The sequence below is a fragment of the Manis pentadactyla genome, chromosome 2 (assembly GCF_030020395.1).
Source record: "Manis pentadactyla isolate mManPen7 chromosome 2, mManPen7.hap1, whole genome shotgun sequence".
In the NCBI taxonomy this organism is placed as follows: domain Eukaryota; kingdom Metazoa; phylum Chordata; class Mammalia; order Pholidota; family Manidae; genus Manis; species Manis pentadactyla.
The window spans coordinates 1,304,789-1,329,290 of NC_080020.1; the positions used below are offsets into that span (position 1 = coordinate 1,304,789).

The 24,502-nt window shown below is 42.4% G+C and overlaps 1 protein-coding gene and 1 long non-coding RNA gene across 2 annotated transcripts; both read left to right on the forward strand.

Moving 5' to 3' along the window:
- Positions 1 to 212: 212 nt before the first annotated feature.
- Positions 213 to 22,574, forward strand: MRPS31 (mitochondrial ribosomal protein S31; the record flags this gene model as incomplete). Its single annotated transcript, XM_057489371.1, has 7 exons — positions 213 to 514; positions 3,449 to 3,730; positions 5,004 to 5,162; positions 6,078 to 6,218; positions 8,464 to 8,543; positions 12,548 to 12,691; positions 22,268 to 22,574. Coding segments are annotated over 7 exons (1,338 nt in total), but the record flags the coding sequence as incomplete, so codon positions are not given.
- On the forward strand, positions 526 to 2,687 carry LOC130678910 (uncharacterized). The gene is made up of 2 exons (XR_008992808.1): positions 526 to 664; positions 2,568 to 2,687. It is a non-coding gene; the product is annotated as an uncharacterized LOC130678910 (long non-coding RNA).
- Positions 22,575 to 24,502: the final 1,928 nt, after the last annotated feature.

Genomic DNA, 24,502 nt, shown 5'->3' on the forward strand with positions numbered 1-24,502 from the left:
TATTCACTTAGATTTTTCCAAGATGTATTATTTACTTAGATCAAATGTGTGTCTCAGAATTAGCAGAGCAACCAAATAATGTAAGAAATGAATCTGAGAGATGAGGTATTATGGGAAGGAAATGCATTGAGGTGATGTAAAATCGCTTTGACCATTAAGCTAACCCCTTATTTCCATATGTTTGCGGTGATTCTGTAACTTTGTAGAATTAAGCCGGCCGCCCCGCCCTGCGCCGGGTCTGCAGGGGGCGAACGAGCGGCGGCGGCGGCCCCGCGGGGCTTCGTCACGGGCGCTGGGAGACGGCCCGCCGGTCCCTCGGCCGCCTCCAGGCCTGCGCGGCGCGCCCCCGCCCCTCCGGCCGGCCTCCGGGCCCCGCTCCCACCGGTGCCTCCCGGCCGACCGCCGCTGCCCGTCCGCCTCGGGCCGCGGGCGAGGCCGGAACCCAGGCGCCGGCTCCCGTTGTCCGCCGGAGCGTCGAGAGCAGGGACCGCGGCGGCGGCGGAACAGAAGGAAGGTGAGGGGCCCGTCACGCGGGGACGCGCTCTTCCGGCCGCGCTCCCCGCCCGGCGTCCGCCGCCGCGATGCTCCGCGGAGTCCCGGCCGTCCTGCCGCTCCGCCCCGCCGCGCGCTGTGCGGTGGTTCCGGGCGGCCCGGCCCCGGCCAGGTAGCGTCCCAGCGCCGTCGGCCCCGTGCGTTCCGCTCTCAGGCCCGGGCCGCTGGGGGCGGCGTGGTGCTCGGGGCCCGGGGAGCCTGTGCCTTCGGTCCGAGGGCGGGGAGAGCCCGGAGGGCGGCGTGGGGGCCCCGGGCGCGGTACCCGCCTGCGCCGCGGCCCCGTAGCCCCCCCACCTCGGTCCACGGGCTCCGGAGGCGCCTCCTCGGGCTGCCTGCCTCCCTTCCGAGGGCGCCTACCCGAGGGCGCGCGGGGCCGGAGAGCGTGGGCAGCGCGGAGCGCCTGCCAGCCCGCAGCCGGTGCCGGGGGAGCCGGTGCTGGGGAAGCGCAGGCCGCCTGGCCGGGGCGGGGGAGGCGCAGAGCAGGCTTCCTGGGAAAAGCCGCTGCAGGCCGACGGGGTCGGGGTTGGAGCTGAGCCGGCGGGACAAGGGGTCGCGGCCGTGTCGTCGGTACCGAGACCGCGGGGAGCCCTCCTGAGACGGGACTCCGCCGTTCTTCCGTGCAGGAGCCGGGCTAGTTGGGTCAGCGCAGCCCGGAGCGGGTTGGCACCGGGGCGGTGGGCGGGAGTGGCCGGCGGGGGAGAGGTTCCCAGGCGGCGCGCCGAGGCCGACACGCGAGCCGGGCCAGGTGAGGTAGAGAGCGGACTTGAGCCGCTCTGGGGGGCGAGGGTGCCCCTAATGTTAGCAGAGTGACGAAAAGCTCTGAGAAGGCCCCTGAAACATGTCCTATATTTCAGAGTACAAAAATACCTCCTTATCGGAAGGAGCCCCTTCAGTGCAAGCGGAAAACATGGGGAGTGGGTCTGCAGATTTGCTCTAAAATGTGCTTTTCGGTGTGTTTCATTTGAAGTGCTTGTGAGATGCTTTCTGTGAAAAGAAGTAGGAGGTATTATTTTAGTCTTAAGGAGTTAACTTCCTATACACACTTTCCTGTAATAAATACAGATAACTCTCTGTGGCACTGTATCAGTCTTGGAAGGAAACACTCAAGTACAGGTTCTATGTGACATTCTTCTGGCTGCCACCTTTCCTTTTTAATAGCTTTAATGTTAGTGTAACTTTCACACGTGAAATAGTAACGAGCGTTTCCCTAACTTGAGTCGTGCCATATATTAATGATCTTATAAGGCGGATCCTGTGCAAGGTTGTGAGGGTGCCAGTTATGCAGCTGGTTTTTCATAATCTGACAGTTTTATAAGCAGACCAAATAGTTTGTTCCAGCATTTTCTAAAATAGCCATTTTGCCCTTCACTAAAGGGCTGCTAGCATGACACTACCTTTTGCTTGATAATAGTATTTAGCCCAGGGTGTGATGTACAGTCTTGAGATTCATTGATAAGAATCACCTGGGGTCTTGGTTAAATGCAGAACCTTGGGCCCCATTCCAGACTTACTAAGAACATCAGGAATCTGTTTTAAATAAGCTCCCTAAATGGTTCATATGACCTCTAAAAGTTATGAATCACTAATTTAACCTCTTTGAGCAGTTTTTTTCTTCTATAAAACAGGAATAATAAAACCTGCCCTATAAGATTGTAAAAATTAAATGACATACATAATAGAGCTCCTCCAATGTGGTCCTAGGCTGGGCTGCATCAGCATTTCTTGGGAACTTGTTAGAAAAGCAAAGTGAGCCCCTCCCAGAGCTACTGTCAGAATTCCTTGGTGGGACAAGAGAATCTGTGTTTTAACAAGTCCCCTAGCCTCTCACTGGAGGGGGCGGTTCAGCTCCCAGCAAGTTTACTCTGGATTCAGTGAGACCAAGGAATGACAACAGAACGTTGGGGGTGAAAGGGTTTATACCCAGCTTTATTCTTGTGGTGGCAGGCCTAGTGCTAGAGGCACATCTGTGTCTGGAAATCTGCAGGTCCGACTCTGCCTGTCCCTTCTCTCCATAGAGTACTGGGCAGAGGTGTTTCTCTAGCAACACAGTCAGTAACAATTCATTGCCAACACGTGTGCAAGCCTGTGCCTGTGAGCACTGCATGTGCACAGCCGGCCAGTAGATCAGGGTCAGGTGAGGATCCTGGCCATGGAACTTCCATTTTCCCTACACCTAGGTAATTCCTTTGCATATTAAAGTTTAAGAATCAGTGCTATAGTCAGTTCACTTCATAAAGCTAAGGACCATGAATTATATACCAGCATATCATCAGTGTCTATTAGTGTCTTGCACAGTGTATATTCACTATATTTAATGAATGACATTTTACTCACAGTACCCTTTTGCTGAAACTAACACACTCCTTAGTTTTTAAAGTTTTTCAATATCAAATACCAAAGGTCTTTAATGCCACAAAATAAAATACTTGTTTTACTTAGAATTGGGAAATGTTTTGCATGAGTTTAAAGTAGGTGCCGTCATTTGTGGTGGTCTTTTTCACAAATGTATCTAACAAAGAAAGCAGATTGACAGGTCTAGCCTCTGAATGTTCTTATGCCTTAGCGATCCCTGAGCTATACGGCCTTGGGTAAATGACTTCACTTCTCTGGTTTCTAGTTTCATTACCTGCAAAATGGAGATAATACCTACTTTGTGGAGTTGATGTGGGTATGAGAAAATGCCCACAAAATATGTTGCACAAGCCTAGGCACATACTATATGCCAAGTAAATGTTAAATTGCTGTCTTTATGGTTGCTAATAATAAAAAGCAAAAGGGAAGAGTTTGAATTGAAAATAATTGAAAACACATGGAAGCAGTTTTTAGAGTTCTTGCTTTATTATTTTGCACTTTTTTTCAGTATTTTTAATTTTTTTTCTTTAATACTTCTTTCCAGGACAAAAAATAATATCCAAAGATATTTTGGCACCAACAGCGTGCTCTACTGCAAGGAAGATAAGCAGTCTCTTCCAACTGGTGAGATCTCCAAGGAGACAGAGAGCCAAAATGGTGGACGGGAAAATACAAAAAAAGACGTGTTAAATATTATTAAGAGCATGAAATTTGAGTCAAACACAGTAAATGTACAAACAACAAAACCACGAAACAAAAGACAACTTAAGAGTTTGCAGGCTGCACTTGGCAGGCTTCAAAATCGACAAGATACCCCGCAGAAGAGGTAAACGGAATTGTAATTTAAATGTTCTTTGAAAGTAATTTTTGAAACTCCAGTAAGCTTTTTCTTTTAGAAAAATAGCTTTTTAATTAGAGTAAATAGATAATTAATGAAGACTAGATATCAATTTGTAAGCACAAGACTAATAATTACTCAAGAAATACCGTTAAGGTTGTATATTTGAATAAGAAGGGGATATCTGTATACAGTCCAGAGAGAGGAAATGAGCAGTGATCTAAGAATTCCACACGTTCTCTAATATATGCATCAATGTTATTAACTGCCATTTAATTGCCTCTTTAAGCTGTGAATTAACAAATTGTTTACATCCTGATTTGAAGGTAGCTTCCTGTCTCTGAAAGACTTGTTTGAAATTTTCATTTAAAAAATTCCACCTAGGATAGAATTTTGCTTGTTGATTGCAACTGTTTTGTATGACTTCCTTTGACCAGTAATTATCAGTGCTCTCAGCTTACATGGTTTTCCTCAAAATATTGTAATTATTTGTGCTTGTCAAAAAAGTATGATATTTCACTGACTCTAAGAGCCATCAGTGACATTTTAGCATCGTGTTTTAGTTTAAATGGTAGTATTTTTGTTTTAGTGACATGAAGTAATGATGTGTCTTACATTGATGATCTACACCATCTAGTCGTGTAAGTAGATCATGTGTGGCTTTAAGATCATGCATCTCTAAGGTCTCTTAGCAGAATTAACAGATAACATCGATTCCTGTTGCCCAGAATGACTTACTGTGTCTATGGAACTTCTTGGTTTCTACATAGCACCACACTATCAAAACCACTTCTGGAAAACATAGGTGGGTTGTAGAGGGTAAACTAATCCAAACAGTGAGTGTCTGTAATAGGTACCTGTCCTCCTCCTTTTTAGAAATCAAACAAAATTCTGTGTAAGTATATAGAATTAGATAATATACACACATATATAAATAGTTGCCAAGAGTGAGATTTTTCTTAAGCCTCTAGACCTGTTTGTGATCCTTTGTGCTTTTCATCATAGTTGTACCATTTAATTAGTTCTGATCCCTCTGAGTATATTTATTCCGAGTTAGTATTGTGCTTTAGCAAGTATCCATTAACTTTGATCTGTAACATTTTAAAGTTTTTTAAGACTGATACCTAATTATTTAGGAATTCTTGATTTGTCTGAAATTAAATTGAGGGAAACGTTTTTGAATGACGAAAAGTTTTCTCCAAAAGAATTACTTACTTTCTACTAACTAATGGCATATTTCATTGTTCATTATCTGTTTCAGAAGTGCGGCCCTGAGTCCCGTGATGGTGGCGGCTGCGTCCGCGGTTGCAGATTCTCTTCCTTTCGACGAGCAGACGACCAAGTCAGAGCTGCTGAGGCAGCTGCGGTTGCACGAGGCCGGTGTGAAGGCGCAGGGAGGCCGGGAGGGGCCTGCGGTTAGGTCAGTGCGCCCAGCGGCCACGGTGGAGGCGCCGGCCTCGCAGACGGGCTGTTCCACGCAACAGAGTGACATACATGACGTGGCAGTTATACGTGCGACATTTGCCTCAGAAAGGGAATTTTAGCGATTTGTTGTAGATTGCAGTTTTTAGAGGAACCAGTGGAATGTTGCAGCTTTTCTTGTAGAGAGTTACATGATTTCTTGTCCCTAAAAAAGAAATGATAAATTCAGTCATGTTTTTAAAAATAAATAACAGAATAAGATGGTATCTCTGATAAGATCACTTTCTTCGCTGTGTTGTGCACAGGGTGATGATCCTCAAGCCTGTTTCCTTCTCTGTCTCTTCCTCTTCCTACATTCTCACTGACATCCTGCCCCATGCTGTCACCTGTCTCGCTCTGTGCCGGGTCACCACCGCTTCTGAAATGCGGAGGGGGTGTGCCTTGGTCTGGAGAGTGACCTGAGCCAGGTCTCTCGCTGAGCAAGGGGGGGAAGGAAAACACGTGACTGGACTATCAGGCCACTCGTTTTATTTGTATTGGAACAAAGGCCAGGCAACACATAAATAGGGCTAAATTTCAATTTAATTTAGTTTTTTAATCTAGATAAGTATGCAGATATTGATTGTATATCGCCTTTTCTGGATGTTTGATAATTTTTCTAAGTGATCAGTTTAGGACACGTTTTGAATGTGTGTTTCTGAAGAACATCTTTAACAGAGGGAAGCACAAATCTTAATGGTCTGTGGAATGTGAATGTTACTGTATGACATGTAATCTTTTCCGTAAACATACATTGTTATGCTGTATTAGTGTACAGAAGTGAAATAAGAATTGATGCGCATTTCATGTTTAAGAAACTTTATTACTATCCTGTAGCTGAAATTTCTGATACATGACCTTTTTCTTATTTCAGTTTCAGCAACATAATATCAGATATGAAAGTTGCCAGATCTGCCACGGTCAGAGGTCCCTCAAGGCCAGTGCACGAGATTCAACGTGATGAAGAAGAAGACGAGCATGTGGGCCAGAAGGGAACTGGGGGCCTCGGGAAAAGGTGCGCAGGCTTTGCTGTCTCTGTGATTGCGTCTCCGTAGATTTGCTTCCTTGCTGATTGGCATCCGATCACTATGAATGCATTTCTGTCTTGTCTTCTTACCCTTCATGTACCATTTCCCAGAAAAGGAAATAGAAATAAATCAGGATGGTCCCTGCCTCCCATTTACCCATGATGATTAGAGGTCTCCTGATTTAGAATAAGTGGAGCTGATTGAATTCTGAATGTTTTGCAAGATGTGTTATTTTTCATTCTGATATGTGTGTGACAATGGACATTTATGTAGTCTTTACTTCTCTCTACATAATCATCTTTATTCATACTTCAGAGAAACGACCCAACATCAAAGAAAGAAAGATTTGTTATAATACCTTAAAGTGGCAGAATAGTTGTGGCAATTTAAATTTGGTAATTTGAGGTTCTCAAAGATGCTGTCATGCCTTACATAGTTATTTTTTAATAGAAAGCTGTCAGTATTTACATAACATTTCTGTTTTCTCTCCTTCATATCCATAAAGTGGTAGTTGCAAATGGGGAACCAGATATTTAGCATGGTCTGACAAAAACGAACGCCTCTTTAGAGCAGGAAGTGCTCACAACTGGAGTATTTTTGAGGTGTTACATATTCCATGGATTTTAAATGTAATCTCAGCACCCTGAGTCAGTTCCTTTTGGGTATTAAATTACTAATTTTTACAAGAAGATTGGAAAAGATGGGCAACAGCTAACAAAGGAAGTTCAAGAAGTTACAGTGACTTCGGAAAATTATTTGAATTACTAATTTAACGTGATTATATCTATGACATTACTGAATAAAGTAGACTGTGTACTTGGAGTTTTACTTAAGATTCCTCAAGAATGTTTAACTTCAGTCTTTTTGAAATGATTCCGTGCAACTCTATCAGAATGCTGTATCATAGTTTGATTTTTAATTATATTAACTGTCACTAAAGATTAGATGTCAGGGGAGAAGCTAAAGTAGGAACGGGTTTATGTGCATATGGTGACTATCAGGGAGCTGACGAAAGGACTCCAACACAGGCAGCAGTGGTGAGATGACAAGTGACTCACTCTGCTCTGATTGGGGAGCTCTGGCTTTGGAGTCACCCAGGCCTGCCTCGGCATCCTGCTAGGGCGCCACTAATTCTGTGACTGGGGCAACTTGCACAGCCCCATCAGTCTGTTCGCCCAGCTGTCAAATGCGGAAAGTGAAGCCCAGCTTACATGGCTTTCTAGAGGAATGGGAAAGAGGTGTGTAGACTGTATAGAGCAGATGCTCAGCGAAGGTCTGTCCCCTTCCCGTCCTCTTTAGTAAATCCCTCTTTTAAAAGCCCATTCTTTACCAAACCGTTCACTGTTACTGTGTGTTACTTTAATCTTTAATCCGTCATCCTATTTACCTGACGCAGAGTTGAGGGAATGCTGGGTGGCACTGATAGCAGTTCTAGAACATAAAGTACCTTTGTTTACAAATACCTGGGGACTGCTAGAGGAAAACATACATGATTTGAGATCATTTCATCCACTTGTAATACGGTATTTGTATTTTTTCAGCTACTTTAATTTAGTAGAAAAAGTAACAATCTAGAAAATAATTCAAAATTATTTTTTAAATTACCCTCCAGTTTATAAATTGCTTTTTAATCTTCCAGTAAATTTATTCAAGTATGAATGTGAATTGATACATAAAGCAGTTGATTAAAATATACAAGGAAAAGTTAACTATTAACTCTGACATTAATTTTAATAATTAAAAATAGTTATATAAGGAAAGTTAATCATACATAAAAATTACAGAACGATTGCTTTATAAACAGGAATCTTTTGATTTACCTGTGCAATCTTTTGTAGTGTAATTTGTAGTTAACCATGCAATGTTTTCTGCTCCTAAACTAAGACAAATGACTTTAACAACTTCTGACTTAGCATATTTTGATAGCTGTCCAACATTCAGTTTTCTAAAAACTTAATAAATAAGAAATTGATAAAAAATGATGGCAAATTAAGCTAATCTTTTCAACTTGGTATTTTGGAAATTAAGCTGGTTTAACTACTTTGTTGTATTATGATACAAAAATTCAAGTGCATTTATTCCTGTTTTTAACTAGCAGACATGGCAGTTTAGTTAAAATACCCGGTGTGGGTCAGTGGAATTATGTTTATTTTCTACATTGAATATTTCATATTAAACTTCCTTCTTGAACAATTTTGTGTATAAAAATACTCATTTTTTTTTCTTTTTCAGTCTGAGGAGAAATATATTAAAGGGCAAGAGACTTAATATTTTTCAGCTTAAGGCAGTTGCTGAAGAGGCACCTGAAACAGGTTTGTCAGAACAACGCCACTTATGTGTCCTTCATGTCTTGGTTGCGTAGCAGACAGCTGTTTCAGTGGTCCCCCTGGGATCGGCCTGGGCCCTGCCCCCGAGCGTGGCTGTGGGCATCGCCGGCCTCGGTCGCACTTCCCCCTTGGGACGCTGCCCGAGACAGCGGGCGCTAAGGGCTGCCGGCCGTTGGAGTCCAGCTGCTCATTTGGGTTAGAACTAGTGATCACCTCCTATCGCATTTATAGAAGCGACTTAACTGAGGTGATTTAAGGGTTGTTTATTCAGGGAACTTCTTTAGTAGACTTGTAGTAGTTTTTCTTTTATTCTTTTTTTTTTAATTGGTATACAGTCTTATTTTAGTTTCAGGTATACAACACAGTGGTTCAATAGTTACCCTATTAAATCCTCACCCCCACCAGTACAGTTACTATCTGTCAGCATGGGAAGATGTTACAGAATCATTGGCTATATTCTCCATGCTGTACTACTATGCCTGTGACCGACTTCGATTATGATTGGGAATTTCTGTGCCCCTTTATCCCCCTCACCTGTCCTATCCAACCCCCCAGCCCCCCCAGCCCCTCCCCATGGTAACCCCCATTCCCTTCTCCGTGGATGTGGGCCTACTGCTCTTCTGTTCATGCTGTTTGTCTTTGTATGTATAGCCCACAAATAAATGAAATCACATAGTATGTGTCTTTCTTTGCCTCGCTTATTTCACTGAGCATAATACCCTGTAGTTCCATCCATGTTGTTGCAAATGGAAGGATTTCTTTTCTTTTTATAGCTGAATTAATATTCCATTGTGTATATGTACCACATCTTTTTCTTTTCATCTACTGATGGACACTTAGCTTACTTCCATATTTTGACTATTATAAATAATGCAGCAGTAAACAGGGGTGCGTTTATCTTCTTACATTGCAAAAACTGCATTCTGTCCTGTGTGATGAAAAGAAAATATAAAATGCAGTCATGGAAAATCAGTCAGGTCTACTGAAGTGGCACCTGTTAATTTGGGCTCAAGGAGGAAATCTGTCATCAGGGCAGCCACTGTTGTCCAGCTAATGAACAGCCAGAAGAGGCACTTGGACTCCTGAAGGAACCAACTTGCTTTTTTAAAATCGGGAGTGTTATTCCTAAAGCGAATTAGCTGGCAAGGAAGTACTGAGGTTGCGTATATTTCATAAAACAGTATTAAATGATTATACTCTGTTACGGAAAATAATGCACATACTTAAGTAAATTTACTCTAATGGTGGTATTGTTTTAATAAGCTATACTTGCATGAGGCTAAAGAATGTCTTTTGTTCCCAATTAAATACAAGAATAGCAACAGTGTGCAAACTTAAATTTAGCATTTATTCTCTGCTGTTTCTCACCAACTACAATAATGCCTGGCATGTAGTTGGCATTCAGTAATTATTCATTGGCTCAGTGAAAATTCTTCTGTCCCATGATTTCTGCATTTTGAGCCCCACAAACTTCTTACCACTGTTGTGAAGAATATACAGTTGACCCTTAAACAACATGGGTTTGAACTATGTGGGTCCACTTACACATGGCTTTTTTCAGTAAGTATATTGAAATATTTGGGGGAGATTTGCAACAGCTTGAAAAAACTCACAGATGAACTGCAATGTTTAGGAATACTGAAAAAATTAAGAAAAAGATATGAATACATAAAATATATGTAGATACCAGTTTGTCTTATCATTTACTACCCTAAAATCAACAGTAGGCCACTGTAACTCTGAGGAGAGGAGCAAAATATCTCTAAAACCGAAATCAGTCAAAGGGAGAAATAAAGTTTAAAACCCGTTTATTGCTTACAAATTGCAGTCTGGGGGCCATTTCTCTCTCCTGCTCTGGCAGAAGCAAGCAAGAGCTTCCCCCCAGCATCTCAGGGTCAGATAAGCCCTCAGGTGCCCAGGTAATTACCCACTGATACGGAGATGAGCTACTTCTCTCCACCTCTTAGGAACGCCTGTTCATATGGAGATGCACTAAAGCCAGGCAAGGTATTCTGGAATATTACAATTTTACCCACAGCTACTACTAGTTAAGTTATTGGGGAGTTAAAAATGAGATACAGATTTTAACTCTGCAGGGGCTCAGCATCCCTATGCCCTGCATTGTTCAAGGGCCAACTGTAGTCCCAGCCCTTAAGCCTGTCCTGGCTTAATCTAGAGTGCAGAGGCAGTATATATAGCTTAATGGGGACAGCGCTGGTATTGGGTAGATCTGGATCATTCATACTCAGGTTCTGTCATACTGGCCTCTCTGAGCCTCCCTTTCCCCAGCTGTAAAATGGACCTTATACGCACACCTCAAGGATTAAGTGAGATAATGTCAGGCTCAGTGCCTGGAATACAGTAGACATTCAAGAGATAGTTGCAACTATTAACAATAATATAATGGTGTTGATGATGATGATGGAAAAGACATAGGCTGATTTTGATTAGTGTCCACTGAATAATAAAATGGAACCATTATAATTAAGCTATTTTACTGTTATGATTACTCTGTAAATGCAGCTAATTAAGCCTAATTGCTGTGATCTTTTCTCTGTATCAGACGTTTCTAGGGTGACGTACTTAATGTCCAGTCAGTGTGTGGTCAGTCATTTCATATATGAACTTTTGTGTACAAATATTTGTATGGACATCCATTTTCTTTTGGATAAATAGGAATAAAATCGTTATAAGTGTATTCTTTTAAGAACCTGACAAGCTGTTTTCCAAAGTGTGTGTACTTTTTTATATTCCCACCAGGAGTGTGACTGGTGGGAATATAACTCATTCTTGAAAGATGCCTTAAATTTCCAAAGCAAGTAAGTGATGGAAATGTGTTAAGGTGGTTGTAAGCTAACATATTACCTTACTTCTGGAGTTGGTTGTGAGGATTAAATAAACTAATGCATAAATAAAAAGCCTTCAGCTGGGGTGGGTGGGTGGGAAGGGGAAGGGAGATAAAGGGGCACAAAAATTCTGAATCATAATGTAAGCTGGTCATGGGGGCTGTAGCACAGCATGGAGAATATCGTCAGTGATTCTCTAACGTCCTATGTTGACAGGTACTGTAACTGCGCTGGCGGGACTGGGGATTTAATAATGTAGGTGACCATCGAACCACTGTGTCGTATACTTGAAACCAGTTTAAGATTGTGCATCAACTATACTCCAGTGAAAAAGCATTTAACACAGACTAACTGCTCAGTATCTATTAGTAGTAGTATCATTATTATCTGTGTATGTATGTACACATTATTATTGTATTTAATAGTATATACCATTCTAATTATGTTAATTTAACTTATTTGGTCTTTATTAGTAGTACATTAGTGATTTGAAAGACTAAAAATACAATTAAACAGGTTGGACTTTAAAAGTCAAGGTCACATTATATAAAAAATACTCAAACTTATAAAAACATCCTTAAACAACATACATATTCCTTTTTGCTTTCCAGTGGGGAGGCAGTGAGACTTAGGAGCTGACTGCCTAGCATTGTAGTGAAACAAAAGTTAAGGCTTGTAATTATTGTAGCTGTAGTGTTTGTTTATATGGCATTTTTATTACAGTTTTGGCTCTCAGAAGAGTGACCTTTGATTTTATACTGTTTAAATATGAGCTACGAGGTCTGAAAATGTGTTACCAATTCAGAGTTGATCATAACTTTTTTTAAAGTGAACATATTTACAGGTGGGTGGGGAGGGCGAAGGGGATAAAGGGGCACAACAATTCTCAATGATAGTATCAGTTGGTCACAGGGATGGTAGTACAGCTTGGAGAACACAGCCATTGATTCTGTAACATCTTTCTGTATTGACAGATAGTAACCCCAGTAGTGGGTGAGCATTTAATAATACAGGTAACTACTGAACCACTATGTTGTATTTTTGAAACCAATATACGATTATATATATATCAATGATACTTCAATAAAAAAGAAAAGATATTTACATTGACTTGTGCCTATTTGAAATATTTTTATCATACAGAGACAGCACCTTCTCTTTGGGATGTGGAGTTTGCTAAGCAGTTAGCTGCAGTGAATGAACAGCCCTCTCAGAACGGCTTTGAGGAGATGATCCAGTGGACAAAAGAAGGCAAACTGTGGGAGTTCCCAGTTAACAACGAGGCAGGCAAGTCTTGATTTCAGAGGCTTATCAAATCCAGTGATGGAGATTAAATCTCCACATGTTCCGTTGTTGAGTCTAGGTATTTATGTGAATTTCAAAACTTTGTGTAAATATCTTTGTAGTGTCCTGAAAGAAATCTGATGGTGTTTTTAATAAGAATGTTAGAATTTCCCTTAGTTCTACATACTTGATAAGGAAAATGAAGAAGTAAAATTACATGGCAGAAGTGCATTGTGAATTTCTATGACAAAAGTGTTGAGAACTGCAAATGAAGACATTTTTCTAGTTGCTAGCAGATTATCTGGTTAATCTTCCAATACATCAAATTCTGGGTATGAGATTATACTTCATTTTTTTTTTAACTGAGGTATTGTTATGTAATCTTGTATTAGTTTCAAGTATACAACATGTGGTTCACCAGGTACATTATTAAATCCTCACCCCACCAGTGCAGTTACTGTCTGTCAGCATGGGAAGAACTTACAGAGTCATTGGCTGTATTCTCCATGCTGTGCTGCCGTCCCCGTGACCCACTTATATTATGATTGAGAATCTTTGTGCTCCTTTATCCCCCTCACCGATCTACTCAAGCCCCTCCCCCACGGTAACCACCAGTCCCTTCTCAGTGTCTATGAATCTATTGCTGTTTTCATTTTGTTTTTGTTTTTAGATTCCAGAAATAAGTGAAATCATATGGTATTTGTCTTTCTCTTCATAATACCCTCTAGGTCTGTTCATGTTGCAACTGGCAAAGTTTCTTTTTTATGGCTGAATAATACTCCACTGTGTATATGTACCGCCTCTTCTTTATCCATTCATCTACTGATGGACACTTAGGTTGCTTCCACAATTTGGCTATTGTCAATAGTGCAGCAATAGAGATAGGGGTGCATGTATCTTTTCAAATTAGGGATTTTGTTTTCTTTAGGTAAATTCCCAGAAGTAGAATTACTGGGTCCTATGGTACTTCTGTTTTTAGTTTTTTGAGGAACCTCTGTACTGCTTTCCACAGTGGCTGCACCAGTTTACACTTCCACGGACAGCAGGAAGGTTCCTTTTCTCCACATCCTCCCCAACTCTTGTTATTTCTTGTCTTTTGGAAAGTGACCAGAACTATCTGGGGTGAGGTGATAGCTCATTGTGGTGTTAATTTGCCTTTCTCTGATGATTAGCGATGTGGAGCATCTTTTCTTGTGCTTATTGACCATCCATGTGTATGTCTTCTTTAGAAAAATGTTTAGTATACTTCAATTTTGGAAAATGTTTTGACTTAAAACCTTATGCTGGTGTATTTTATTCATTAAACCATTGCATTGATGAGGTGCAAAGTTCTTGACTCAGAGCCACTCAAAGCAAAAATGTTAGGAGGCTTTGAAATTCTTTGGAATTCTGGCTGCATACCTAGATGCTTAACTACTCGATGCTATTGTCTACCTCCCTGTATTTTGTTCTGGAGGTGTTACCTCTTCCTCAATAAAAAGAAAAATAGTATTACTAGTTTTGCTATTTAATAGTAATAATAGTATTTCTGTCTGCTTTTTATGACACCCGTGTTGTCATCACTGAAGCATTTTCATTGCATTTATGGATGTATTTTCAGTTAGAAGAGACTCATTTACTTTTATAAGATTAGGTAGAAGTTGCAAACGCCTCAGTAAGTCTTAGGAAAATGTAGTCCATGTTTTAACTTTTGAAGTATGTTATGCTATCACTGTAATATTTTAATTTTTTATATTCTTTCATTTGTTTGGGTTAATAAATGGGATGGAAGCTTAAATGCCTGAAATATTTAGTCTTGAATCTTTATAAAGTATTACTTTGTATAGGAAAACTTTAGAGACTTACAAATCCCTTAGCAAATTCTTAATATTCTGTGTATTTATGTGGTATGTGCAGTGACTCAGCATGCTGAGTTTTGTCTATTTTATAGCATGTATTTGTTAAAGTGGTACGGTTTCTGTGCTCTGGAAGGTGTCAGGGTGAGGTGCAGAAAACCCAAGGGCTTTCATGTTGTGCCAACCCAAGGACAGATGCCAGCTCTGTGAGGGGTCAGCCACTTGCCTTTGAGGAGCTGTTTGTCCTCCTGGGCCTTAGTTCCTCTTCTGTACAACTAAAGGCACCTCCTTGGAAGAATGTAAGAATTAAGTTAGGTGACGTTACCGGGCTGCTCACAGCAGTTCTCGGCCGGCACAGAGCGCATGTGAATCAGTGTTCGTTCCTTTCCCGCCTCTGCAATCATGATTTTAAAAGGAATTCAAAATACAGCGTGGTAGTAAGAAGATTTTATTATTTGGTGAAACTTGGGTGTTCCGGGTGCTTATGGTTAAAAACCTAGTCTTAAAATCCAATATTAATGCAGAATAAATTGTGATTTAGGAGAGGTAGCGAAGCGTAGTCGTTAGGAGGAGGTCATGTTTTCAGTGAGTTAAATATGTGATCTCTCCCAGCCAAAACAAAAAATTATTTTTGTTTAGCTTTGACTTTAACTTTATCATATTTTTACCACTATATAAAATTTTACCACATACATAAAATGGGAAAATAATACGACCTGTTTTATGGGATTCTTTTTAGAAGCAGATGAGATTATACAAGTTAAAGCATCGTCACCCCTATTTCTACAGCAACAATATTGTGAGGGGATTTGCTACTGTACAATATTTTCTGTTCTATACTGTAACATTTAAAAATCTTAAAATATTAGCAAGGATATGGCGTGTTTTCTGGGAGCCACCGCACAGGATGCTAGGGAGGCTTGGATTGGTGGTTTGTTGTCACTAGCAAAACAAGTTCACCAGAACCTCGAGTGTCCAAGCTCTCCAAAGGAATTTATCTTAAATTTGACCTGGTGTTTGAGAAAGTTTAATTTCTAAAAATGAAAAAAAAAAAAGCGTGTTTTGGTTTAGTTGGGGAGATAATGTGCTGGTTATCTGTATAGGTGTCGGGGGTGCTTCATGTCATTTCCAGCCCCGGGAGTCCAGACAAGCAGGAAAGGACCTGGGACTCTCCCTGGATCTCGGGTCACACGTGGGAGGGGCTGCACGCGCTGTGCCCCTGGCATTAGAACCTGGGGCCTCAGCAGTTCAGTGACATTCTTTTATATTTCTTACACTTAAAGGTTGAGATTAATAAAATGTTATGCTCTCTCTACTAATAAATATCTTCATGAAGATTTACTTGGATGCTTTTAAGGAAAGATAGTTGTGTTGTTTTATGTTTAGGACCTGCCTTATCAGTTCTGGAACATAACCCTGAAAATGACAAAATGATGCGTCCTGTGTAGTTTGCATCCAGTATTGGGGTTTTGTATTACACAAAAGAATTATAGTTTGTTGTCTTGCCACTTAAGATGTAGCCTTTTGAAGTACATCTTTTTTCATTTTTTGTTCTAAAACCTGGTTTGTCCCCCCTTTTGTGCCTTAAAAACATGGAGATTTGGAGAGCTGTTAGGTGGAATTATTCCCACTTAGATTTTGTAGCATTTGTTAGAGATTGGATTGATTATAAAATTATTTTTTGTTTAGCTTTGAGTTTAACTTTATCATATTTTTACCACTACCAGCAACAGTCTTGCACTTGAATATCCATTAGGCCCTAAATATGCCACCAGATTAAGGTGTTTTTGAAACAGAGTATTTTTCAGTTTAGAGGCTTCAGTGGCCAAAAAGCTCAGTCATGAATGTCAATCACTTCTGTTTTTAATCTTCAGTTAAACTCCTTCACTTCTAACGTGCCTGCCTTTTGCTAGGGTGATACGTGGGCTGTAACACCAGCTAGCAATTGATCAGCAAGGTTAGAAAATTTCAAAATGACCCTAAAACTCCTCAAGAGGGCTCTGTTTTGTTTACTGGGAGGGCAGAGTGTGGAGAAAGTTACAGCAAATAGATTATTTATTAAGTATGTGGTAACTGAAATGGTCTGTTGGTTGTTTTAGTTGAAATAATGGCCTATGAACAAGAGCCTCAAGGTGCTGAGAGGAGAGGAAATAAAATAATAAAGTAATTTTGACAATAAAAGAAGTGGAAACAATTCAGAATAAAGGTGACTGAATTTGCTTCAGTGTTGCAATATACCCTTGTCCAGAACAGGTGCCCAGTGCTGTCACCCTTTTCCAGGACATGGGTTTTGCCCTTTTTCTGTTGTACTGGATTTTTAACTGTATTCAGCATATTTAGAAAAGAGTTAGCCAGGGAATTAGCCCTAGTTGCTTTTATGCCATATGGGATTTCCTTCTTGTATCACATAAATCAACATAAGAAATTTTGCTTGCAAAAAATCCAAATCGTATGGAAGAGCACAGGGCACGCTCCCCCCGGGCGCTGCTGTCTCGTCCTGAAGTCACTGCTGTGGGCTGCTTGGCGCGTGTCCTCTGGGTCCACCTCAACGGCAGCTTCACATTCGCCTGTTCTGTTTCGTTTTGACCTGTGTGGGGCCGTTCTACACACGTACGGTCCTGCAGTATTTTACTAAGCAGTGTCTTGAAAGCATTTCCCTGTCAGCACACAGAGATCAACTTTATTCATTTTTTGATGGTTCCAGTAAGTAGAGCTGTTCTATAGCTATTTAATACCTCCGTCACGTGCTGCACCGTCGTTCATCTCACTGTGTTCCCGGGGCTGCATGTGCTGTAGTGACCCCTTTACACACGCCCCTCCGCACACACTCGAGTTCTCTCAGTTCCCAGAAGGCTCAGACAGTAGGGGTGTTTTAAATTGCAATGAACAGTTGACATGGTGTCCCTTGTAAAAAAGACGGCAGTGGAGACCATCCCGGGTGCACGTCTGTGGCTCTTCGCCCCGACTCTCCCTCGGAGAACTCCGCCGGCCACCCACCCGGAGGCTGCTGGCCTCGCTGCGCTCTGAGAACCGGGCCGGCCCGGTCTCTCCATCCGGCAGTCCCTTCTTACCAGGTCCCTAACTTATTTCCTCCCTCCACTTTAATTTCTTCCCAGAAGCAAACTGCCCGTCTTCTTTGGGAATGGATGGCATCGTCTAGAGGTTCGGGTGGAAGATGGGACAGGAGAGATGTGATTCCCTAAACCAACTTCCGTTAGTCCCCCGGTCTGTGTTCCTGCCGCGCAGTCCCGATTACAGTGGCACGCGGGACCTGGGGTTCTGCAGGCCCCCGACGTCTGTGCGCCCTACTGCCTTCCCCTCCTCCGGGCGGTGGGCTGGCACCTCACTCCGCCGGGTCGGCTGCTGCGCGTCCGTCCGGCCCCTCCTGCGGCTCTGCTGCCCTCCTGCCCGCCGGGGTCTCTTCTCTCCCTTTGTCTCTTCACTCCTTTTGCTGCCATTTCGTAGGCGTCACAAGGGAGTGGATATTTTTAAAGCATTGGTTCAGTCTGCTGCGTTTTAACTAGAAATCCTTGCTGCTTATCTTTTAACTGTTTAGAATATCTTTAACCAACAAAAAGTTTAATTTGTGCAGTCAGATCTATTATCCTTTTCCTGTTTATCTGGAACTTATTTTTGTGTATAGTGTGCCCTGTTTCTCTCTCTCCCTTTTTTCCTTTGTTTCATACTCGCCAGTACCATCCAGCTCCCATTCATACACTGACTCATTCAGGAAGGACCTGTTCATCACGCCCCCTGCAGCATTCTAGGTTAAAAAGGTGGTTGATCTGTGCACAGCAAGGGTGGTAGGAAATAAGATCCCCTCTGCCCCTGTTTTGGCACAGGCCTCATTACTGTGCCCGCCTACCCATGATAACTTCTTATCTGTCAAATATAGTCTTTGGACCAATGCCTGTTAATAGTTAATAATTAAGCTTGTGTTAACATGGCTATTTAAAAAAATGATTTCTCTTGTAAAACTTTCTGTCCCAAGTGTTCTAGCTTAGTGCATCTAAGGACACGAATAACCAACAACCAACAAAAAAATCGGAATCCAGGGTCACCTTTGGATATTCGAGAGCATTTATCACCTTGATTTATTATTTTCCAAGGATACAGGGCTTCTTTTTTAGCCTTCATGTGCCTCCTTTGAGATATATTGAGAGTGTAAACCTGCCCTGACCTGCTTTTCATGTTATAACATTAGCCATATTGGGTTTTTTAAAGAATACTTGTCACATGAAACTGTTTGACTGTGAAAAAGGCCCTCAGCCCAGACCGGCTACTGCCTTCATTTTATACCTTTCTTCCTGCATGGCCTCCCCTTCCTCACTCTTTGGTGCCTATGGCCTTTAAAAAAAGGAAGAGTGACCCACCTGTTTAGTGGCGTAAACTCTTCGGAGGAGCCATGGGGAACTCTGAATGGGGGTCAGAAAAATTGTTTAAAAAAAAAATTTGCTGTGAAAAAAGATGTACTTGGAAAAAGAACCAGAAGGATGCAAAATGTCAGTGATCAGCCTTGGGCCTTGGGACCGAGAGCGGGGGCACGGGGCAGAGACCAACCTCCGGATTGTACTGCGTACACGTGTCTGGTTGTATTTGGTTGAATGCGACATCCTCCTGTTTTTTGGCATTTTACTGTCAGGAGCCGTGATGCGTCTCACCATGCGAGGTGGGCTGCGGTGCCGTTGCCTCCAGACCGGCAGGAGGGGTTCAGCCCAGGCCATCCACAGGTCGGCACTGCGGTGGTGCGTGGGCAGGCATGGCCACTGACAGCTCGGAGCTGAAGAGCCAGTTCGGCAGAGTGGGGTTCTGAATATGAGGACGTCTCCTCCGTCAGTTGTACCAGTTACTTGTTGCTGCATAAGAGATGCCCCAAAACTTAGTAAAGCCGCAGGGGTAACAGGTGGCCCTTTGGCAGTTTACACCCTGATATGTATCTTAGCTTTTATGTAAGTGATTTATAGATGTTTAAATGTCCAAATTTCTAAAAATCTTTGTTAATATAAAATAATTCTAAATGATTAGAAACCACTTTTTAAACCTCTCATTTTGAGGTAGTTGTGGAGTGACTTGCCGTTGTAAGAAATAATGAGTGTTCCCCACGCCCTCTTCCCATTTCCCCCCATTTACACCCTACACAACCACCGCGCAGTATGACAGGCCGGCAGCTGGCCCTGGTGCCGCCCTCCAGCCACGCCCAGTTGTCACCAGCTGTTTGTGTCCTGTGTGTGTGTGTGCCGAGTTCTGTGCATTTCTGTCACCTGTGTAGACTCGTGTGGCCACCACCACAGCCGCTGCGTCCCCGCAGGGTCCCTGACAGCCTCTTCTGCTGCCTCACCCACCTCCCCTTCTCTGTCCCTGGTCCCTGGCAAAAACAAAGTCCATTTCCCATCTCTATGATTTCATCATTTCAAGAAAGATACAAATGGAATCATAAAATGTGTAACCTTTGGGGACTGGCATTTTCACTCAACATGATTAATTCTCCAGACATTCATCCAAGTTGTATGTGTCAGTGGGTTTGTGGGTTTCTTTCTTTTTTTTTAATTGCTGAGTAGTATTCCACAGTTTGTGCTGTGTAGTTTGTTTACTCACTTGGTAAAAGATATCTGAGTTGTTACCAGTTTGAGGCTAACGTTAATAAAGGTGCTGTAAATGTTCATGTACAGGCTTTTGAAAGAATGTGAGTCTTTATTTCCGTGGGGTGAATGCCCGTGAGTGCAGTGAGTGCAGTCACTAGCTCACAGTGGCAGCTGCATGTTTAGTTTTTAAAGAAATTCCCAAACTGTTTTCCATTGTGTCTGTGCCGTTCTCCATTCCCACCAGCAGTGCAGGAATGACCTGGCTTCTCATTGGCATTTCACTGTGGTTTAGATCTGCACTTCCCTGCTGGCTAGTGAGGTTGAGCCTGTGTCTTTTTCTTGGCTGTGCCTGCCAGTTGTGTATTTTCTTCAGGGAAATGTTCTCGTGTTTTGCCCATTTTCCAGTTAGGTCGTCTGCTTTATTTCATTGTTGAGTGTTGAGAGTTTTTATGTTTTCCATATACTAGTCCTTTGTTGAATATATGGTTTGCTAATATTTTATCCCAGTCAATAGCTTGTCTTTTCATCCTTTTAATGGGGTCTTTCATAGAGCAAATTTAAAAATTTTGATAGGGTCCAGTTTTCCCTTTTTATGGGTCATGCTTTTAGTATCAAGTTCTTTGCAGCCCCGAAACCAGGAGAGTTTCCCACATTGTTTTTCTGTAAAACTTCTAGTTTACGTTTAAGTCCATGATCCATTTTGTGTTAACCTGTATGAGGTTCAGCTCTTTATCTTGTCAACATCTATCCAGTCGCTCACGCACCATTTGTTGACAGGCTTCCTTTCTGCCGGAATTGTCTCTGCGCCTTTGTAAAAAGCTGGGCTTACCTCTATGGGTCTGTGTCGGTCTGCTGGGGCTGCCACAACAAAACAGCACAGACTAGGGGGCTTGAGCGGAACGCAGCCATTCCCACAGCCCCGGAGGCCGACGCCCGGGACCAGCGGCCAGCAGGGCTGGTTTCCCGAGGGGTCTGTCCTGGGCGGGTGCACAGCCACCCTCCTGTGTCCGCACGGGACCTTCTCTCGGAGCTGCCCCCGGAGTCCCTTCCTCCTCTGAGGACCCGGTCCTCGGGGCCAGGGCCCTGCCCTTCAAGCCTCCCGAGACAGGGACCGCCTCCCTCAAGGCACGGCCGCTCTGGGGCCGGGCTCGGTCTGTCTGTCCCAGGGGGACACAGTCCTGTTCCGCCGCTCTGCACGCCTGTCCCTCTGCGGGTACCAGGCTCCGGGTTGCTGCGCCCCCGCAGCGAGCACTCGTTCCTCCCGTGTCCTTCCCTCGCTGATGCAGGATGTGCAGGGAGGGCCTGCCCTCGCCTTCCTGCTGGTGGGGGTGGGCGCCTTCGCCCCTTTTCTCTTTATCACACTGAACAGAGATTCATCAGTTTCACTGATTTCTGTTCAAGAACCAGACATTGGCTTGATTTTCCTCTCCTTCACTCTTTACAGTTTTATTGATGTCTCATTCACCTTTACGGTTTCCTGCCTTTTGCTTGCTTTGGGGTTATTTTGTTCTTCCACTCGGTGCTCTGGCGGGAGCCGGGTTCCCGCCTCCAGGCTGCCCGCCGTGCCCTCGCTGCCTGTGTCCCTCCCAGCGCTGCTCCCGCTGCGGCCCACGGGTCTGGATTTGCTGTGTTTTCATTTCCATTAGAGTCTGTGCGCTTCTAAAAATGGTCTTGGTGATTTCCTCTATGATCCATGAGCTGTTTATAAGTGTATTGTTCAGTTCCCAACTGTTAGAAGATTTTTCTGTTATCCCTCATACTGATTTCTACTTTGACTCCAGTAAATTCAAGAACATACTGTGTATTATTTTGATTATTTTAAATGTTTTGAAGTTTGTTTTGTGGCCCGAGGTATGCTGTAGGTATTGGTTTAATACTGCCGGCTGACGTTCAGTTCCATATTAGAGCATTATAATTCTGAGTCTGTTTAATCTTTACACCCCATGAAGAAGGTGCTCTTTCAGTCGTCATTTTATGCCTGAAAATTGAGGCTCAGAGAAGTTAATTTGCCCAGTCAACTCTTGTTAAATCGGTGGGCAAATCTGGCCCTGACTCCAAAGTTCACATCTTTGACTACAATACTGTTACCTCATTAATGTCAATTTTATGATGCAGGTTTTACATTCAGAATGATAATTAACGTATTTTGTCTCATTGCCTAGGTTTTGATGATAATGGTTCAGAATTTCATGAACATATATTTCTGGATAAATACCTGGAGGATTTTCCAAAACAAGGACCAATTCGCCACTTCATGGAGCTGGTGACCTGCGGCCTTTCCAAAAACCCATATCTGAGTGTTAAACAAAAGGTTGAACACATAGAGTGGTTTAGAAATTATTTTCATGAAAAACGAGAAATTCTAAAAGAAAATGACATACAGTTCAATTGAGAACTGTGGAAAGTTTTATTTCATGCTGTTGGAGATACATATTCTAACTAAATAAAACCTAACCAGAAGTTTTCCTATATTGTGTTAATTATCCCATCTGATTTGAATAGTTAAATGTTAAATTATTTGGAAGTATATAATTGTAATGAAAAATATTCTGGCATGGAGAAAAATAAAACCTTTATAGATTCAGTTAGTAATTCTTAACAGAAAGGATATCTTACAATTTATAATAAGCTGAAGACAACGTCCTCTGACCTTTTTCTTTTCACTCAGTGGCCATAATTCTTTGAAATATAGTTCTTAGCTGTGTATCTAATGACATCAGTGCTGTAACAGTTGGGTTTAAATGTAAACATTTTATATATTTTTTTCTATTTCACATTAAATTAACTACCTGTGCCTAAGTCTGGATCACCATAGAGAAGTAACCTTGTAGAAGTAAAGGGCTTCTTCTTCTTTTTTTTTTTGGTATCATTAATCTACAATTACATGAGCAACATTATGTTTACTAGGCTCCCCCCTTCACCAAGTCCCCCCTACATACCCCATTACAGTCACTGTCCATCAACATAGTAAGATGCTGTAGAGTCACTACTTGTCTTCTCTGTGTTGCACAGCCCTCCCCGTGTCCTCCCCCACATTATGTGTGCTATTCATAATGCCCCCTTTTCCCCTTTATCCCCCCTTCCCTCCCATCCTCCCCAGTCCCTTACCCTTTGGTAACTGTTAGTCCATTCTTGGGTTCTGTGAGTCTGCTGCTGTTTTGTTCCTTCAGTTTTTGCTTTGTTCTTATGCTCCACAGATGAGTGAAATCATTTGGTACTTGTCTTTCTCCACCTGGCTTATTTCACTGAGCATAATACCCTCTAGCTCCATCCATGTTGTTGCAAATTGTAGGATTTGTTTTCCTCTTATGGCTGAATAATATTCCATTGTGTATATGTACCACATCTTTATCCATTCATCTACTGATGGACACTTAGGTTGCTTCCATGTCTTGGCTATTGTAAATAGTGCTGTGATAAACATAGGGGTGCATCTGTCTTTTTCAAACTGGGCTGCTGCATTCTTAGGGTAAATTCCTCAGAGTGGAATTCCTGGGTCAAATGGTATTTCTATTTTGAGTTTTTTGAGGAACCTCCATACTGCTTTCCACAATGGTTGAACAAGTTTACATTCCCACCAGCAGTGTAGGAGGGTTCCCCTTTCTCCACATCCTTGCCAACATGTGTTGTTGTTTGTCTTTTGGATGGTGGCAGCCATCCTTACTGGTGTGAGGTGATATCTCACTGTGGCTTTAATTTGCATTTCCCTGATGACTAGCGATGTGGAGCATCTTTTCATGTGTCTGTTGGCCATCTGGATTTCTTCTTTGGAGAAGTGTCTGTTCAGATCCTCTGCCCATTTTTTAATTGGCTTATTTGCTTTTTGTTTGTTGATGTGCATGAGCTCTTTATATATTTTGGATGTCAACTGTGAAGGGCTTATTCTTATCCCTTCTAGTACTTCAGGTCTTCATACAATGCAAACGAGTGAGGATCCTAAAAAAAACTAAAAACAAGAATTTAGTTTACAGTGGCCCCTGCTAGTAATGTCTCTGGCCCCTGACACAAGCAAACAGAAATCATATGTGACCAAACACACAGGAAGCAAAGGCCCATGAATGAACACAAGCAGAAACAAGAGACAACGGAGTCAGATTCATAAAGCCTTTAAGTAAAGGGCTTATATTCAGATTATGAAATATGTGTAAGGTAGAAAAAAATATAGAGCGGGAGATATAAATGTGACCAGATTTGAAGAAAACATTAAAATTTAGTAAGAGAGTTTGACAGCATATTGGACACTGAAAAGTAGATCTAAAGAAATTTTCCATACGTAACAGAGAGAAGCAAAGAGAAACAGGAAAGAAATGTAAAATCACTGTAGGAAAGCAGCATTTGTGCTTCAGACGTCCAGGAGGGAAAAGAAGAGATGGTGCAGAGGCTGTGGGCTGGCGGGC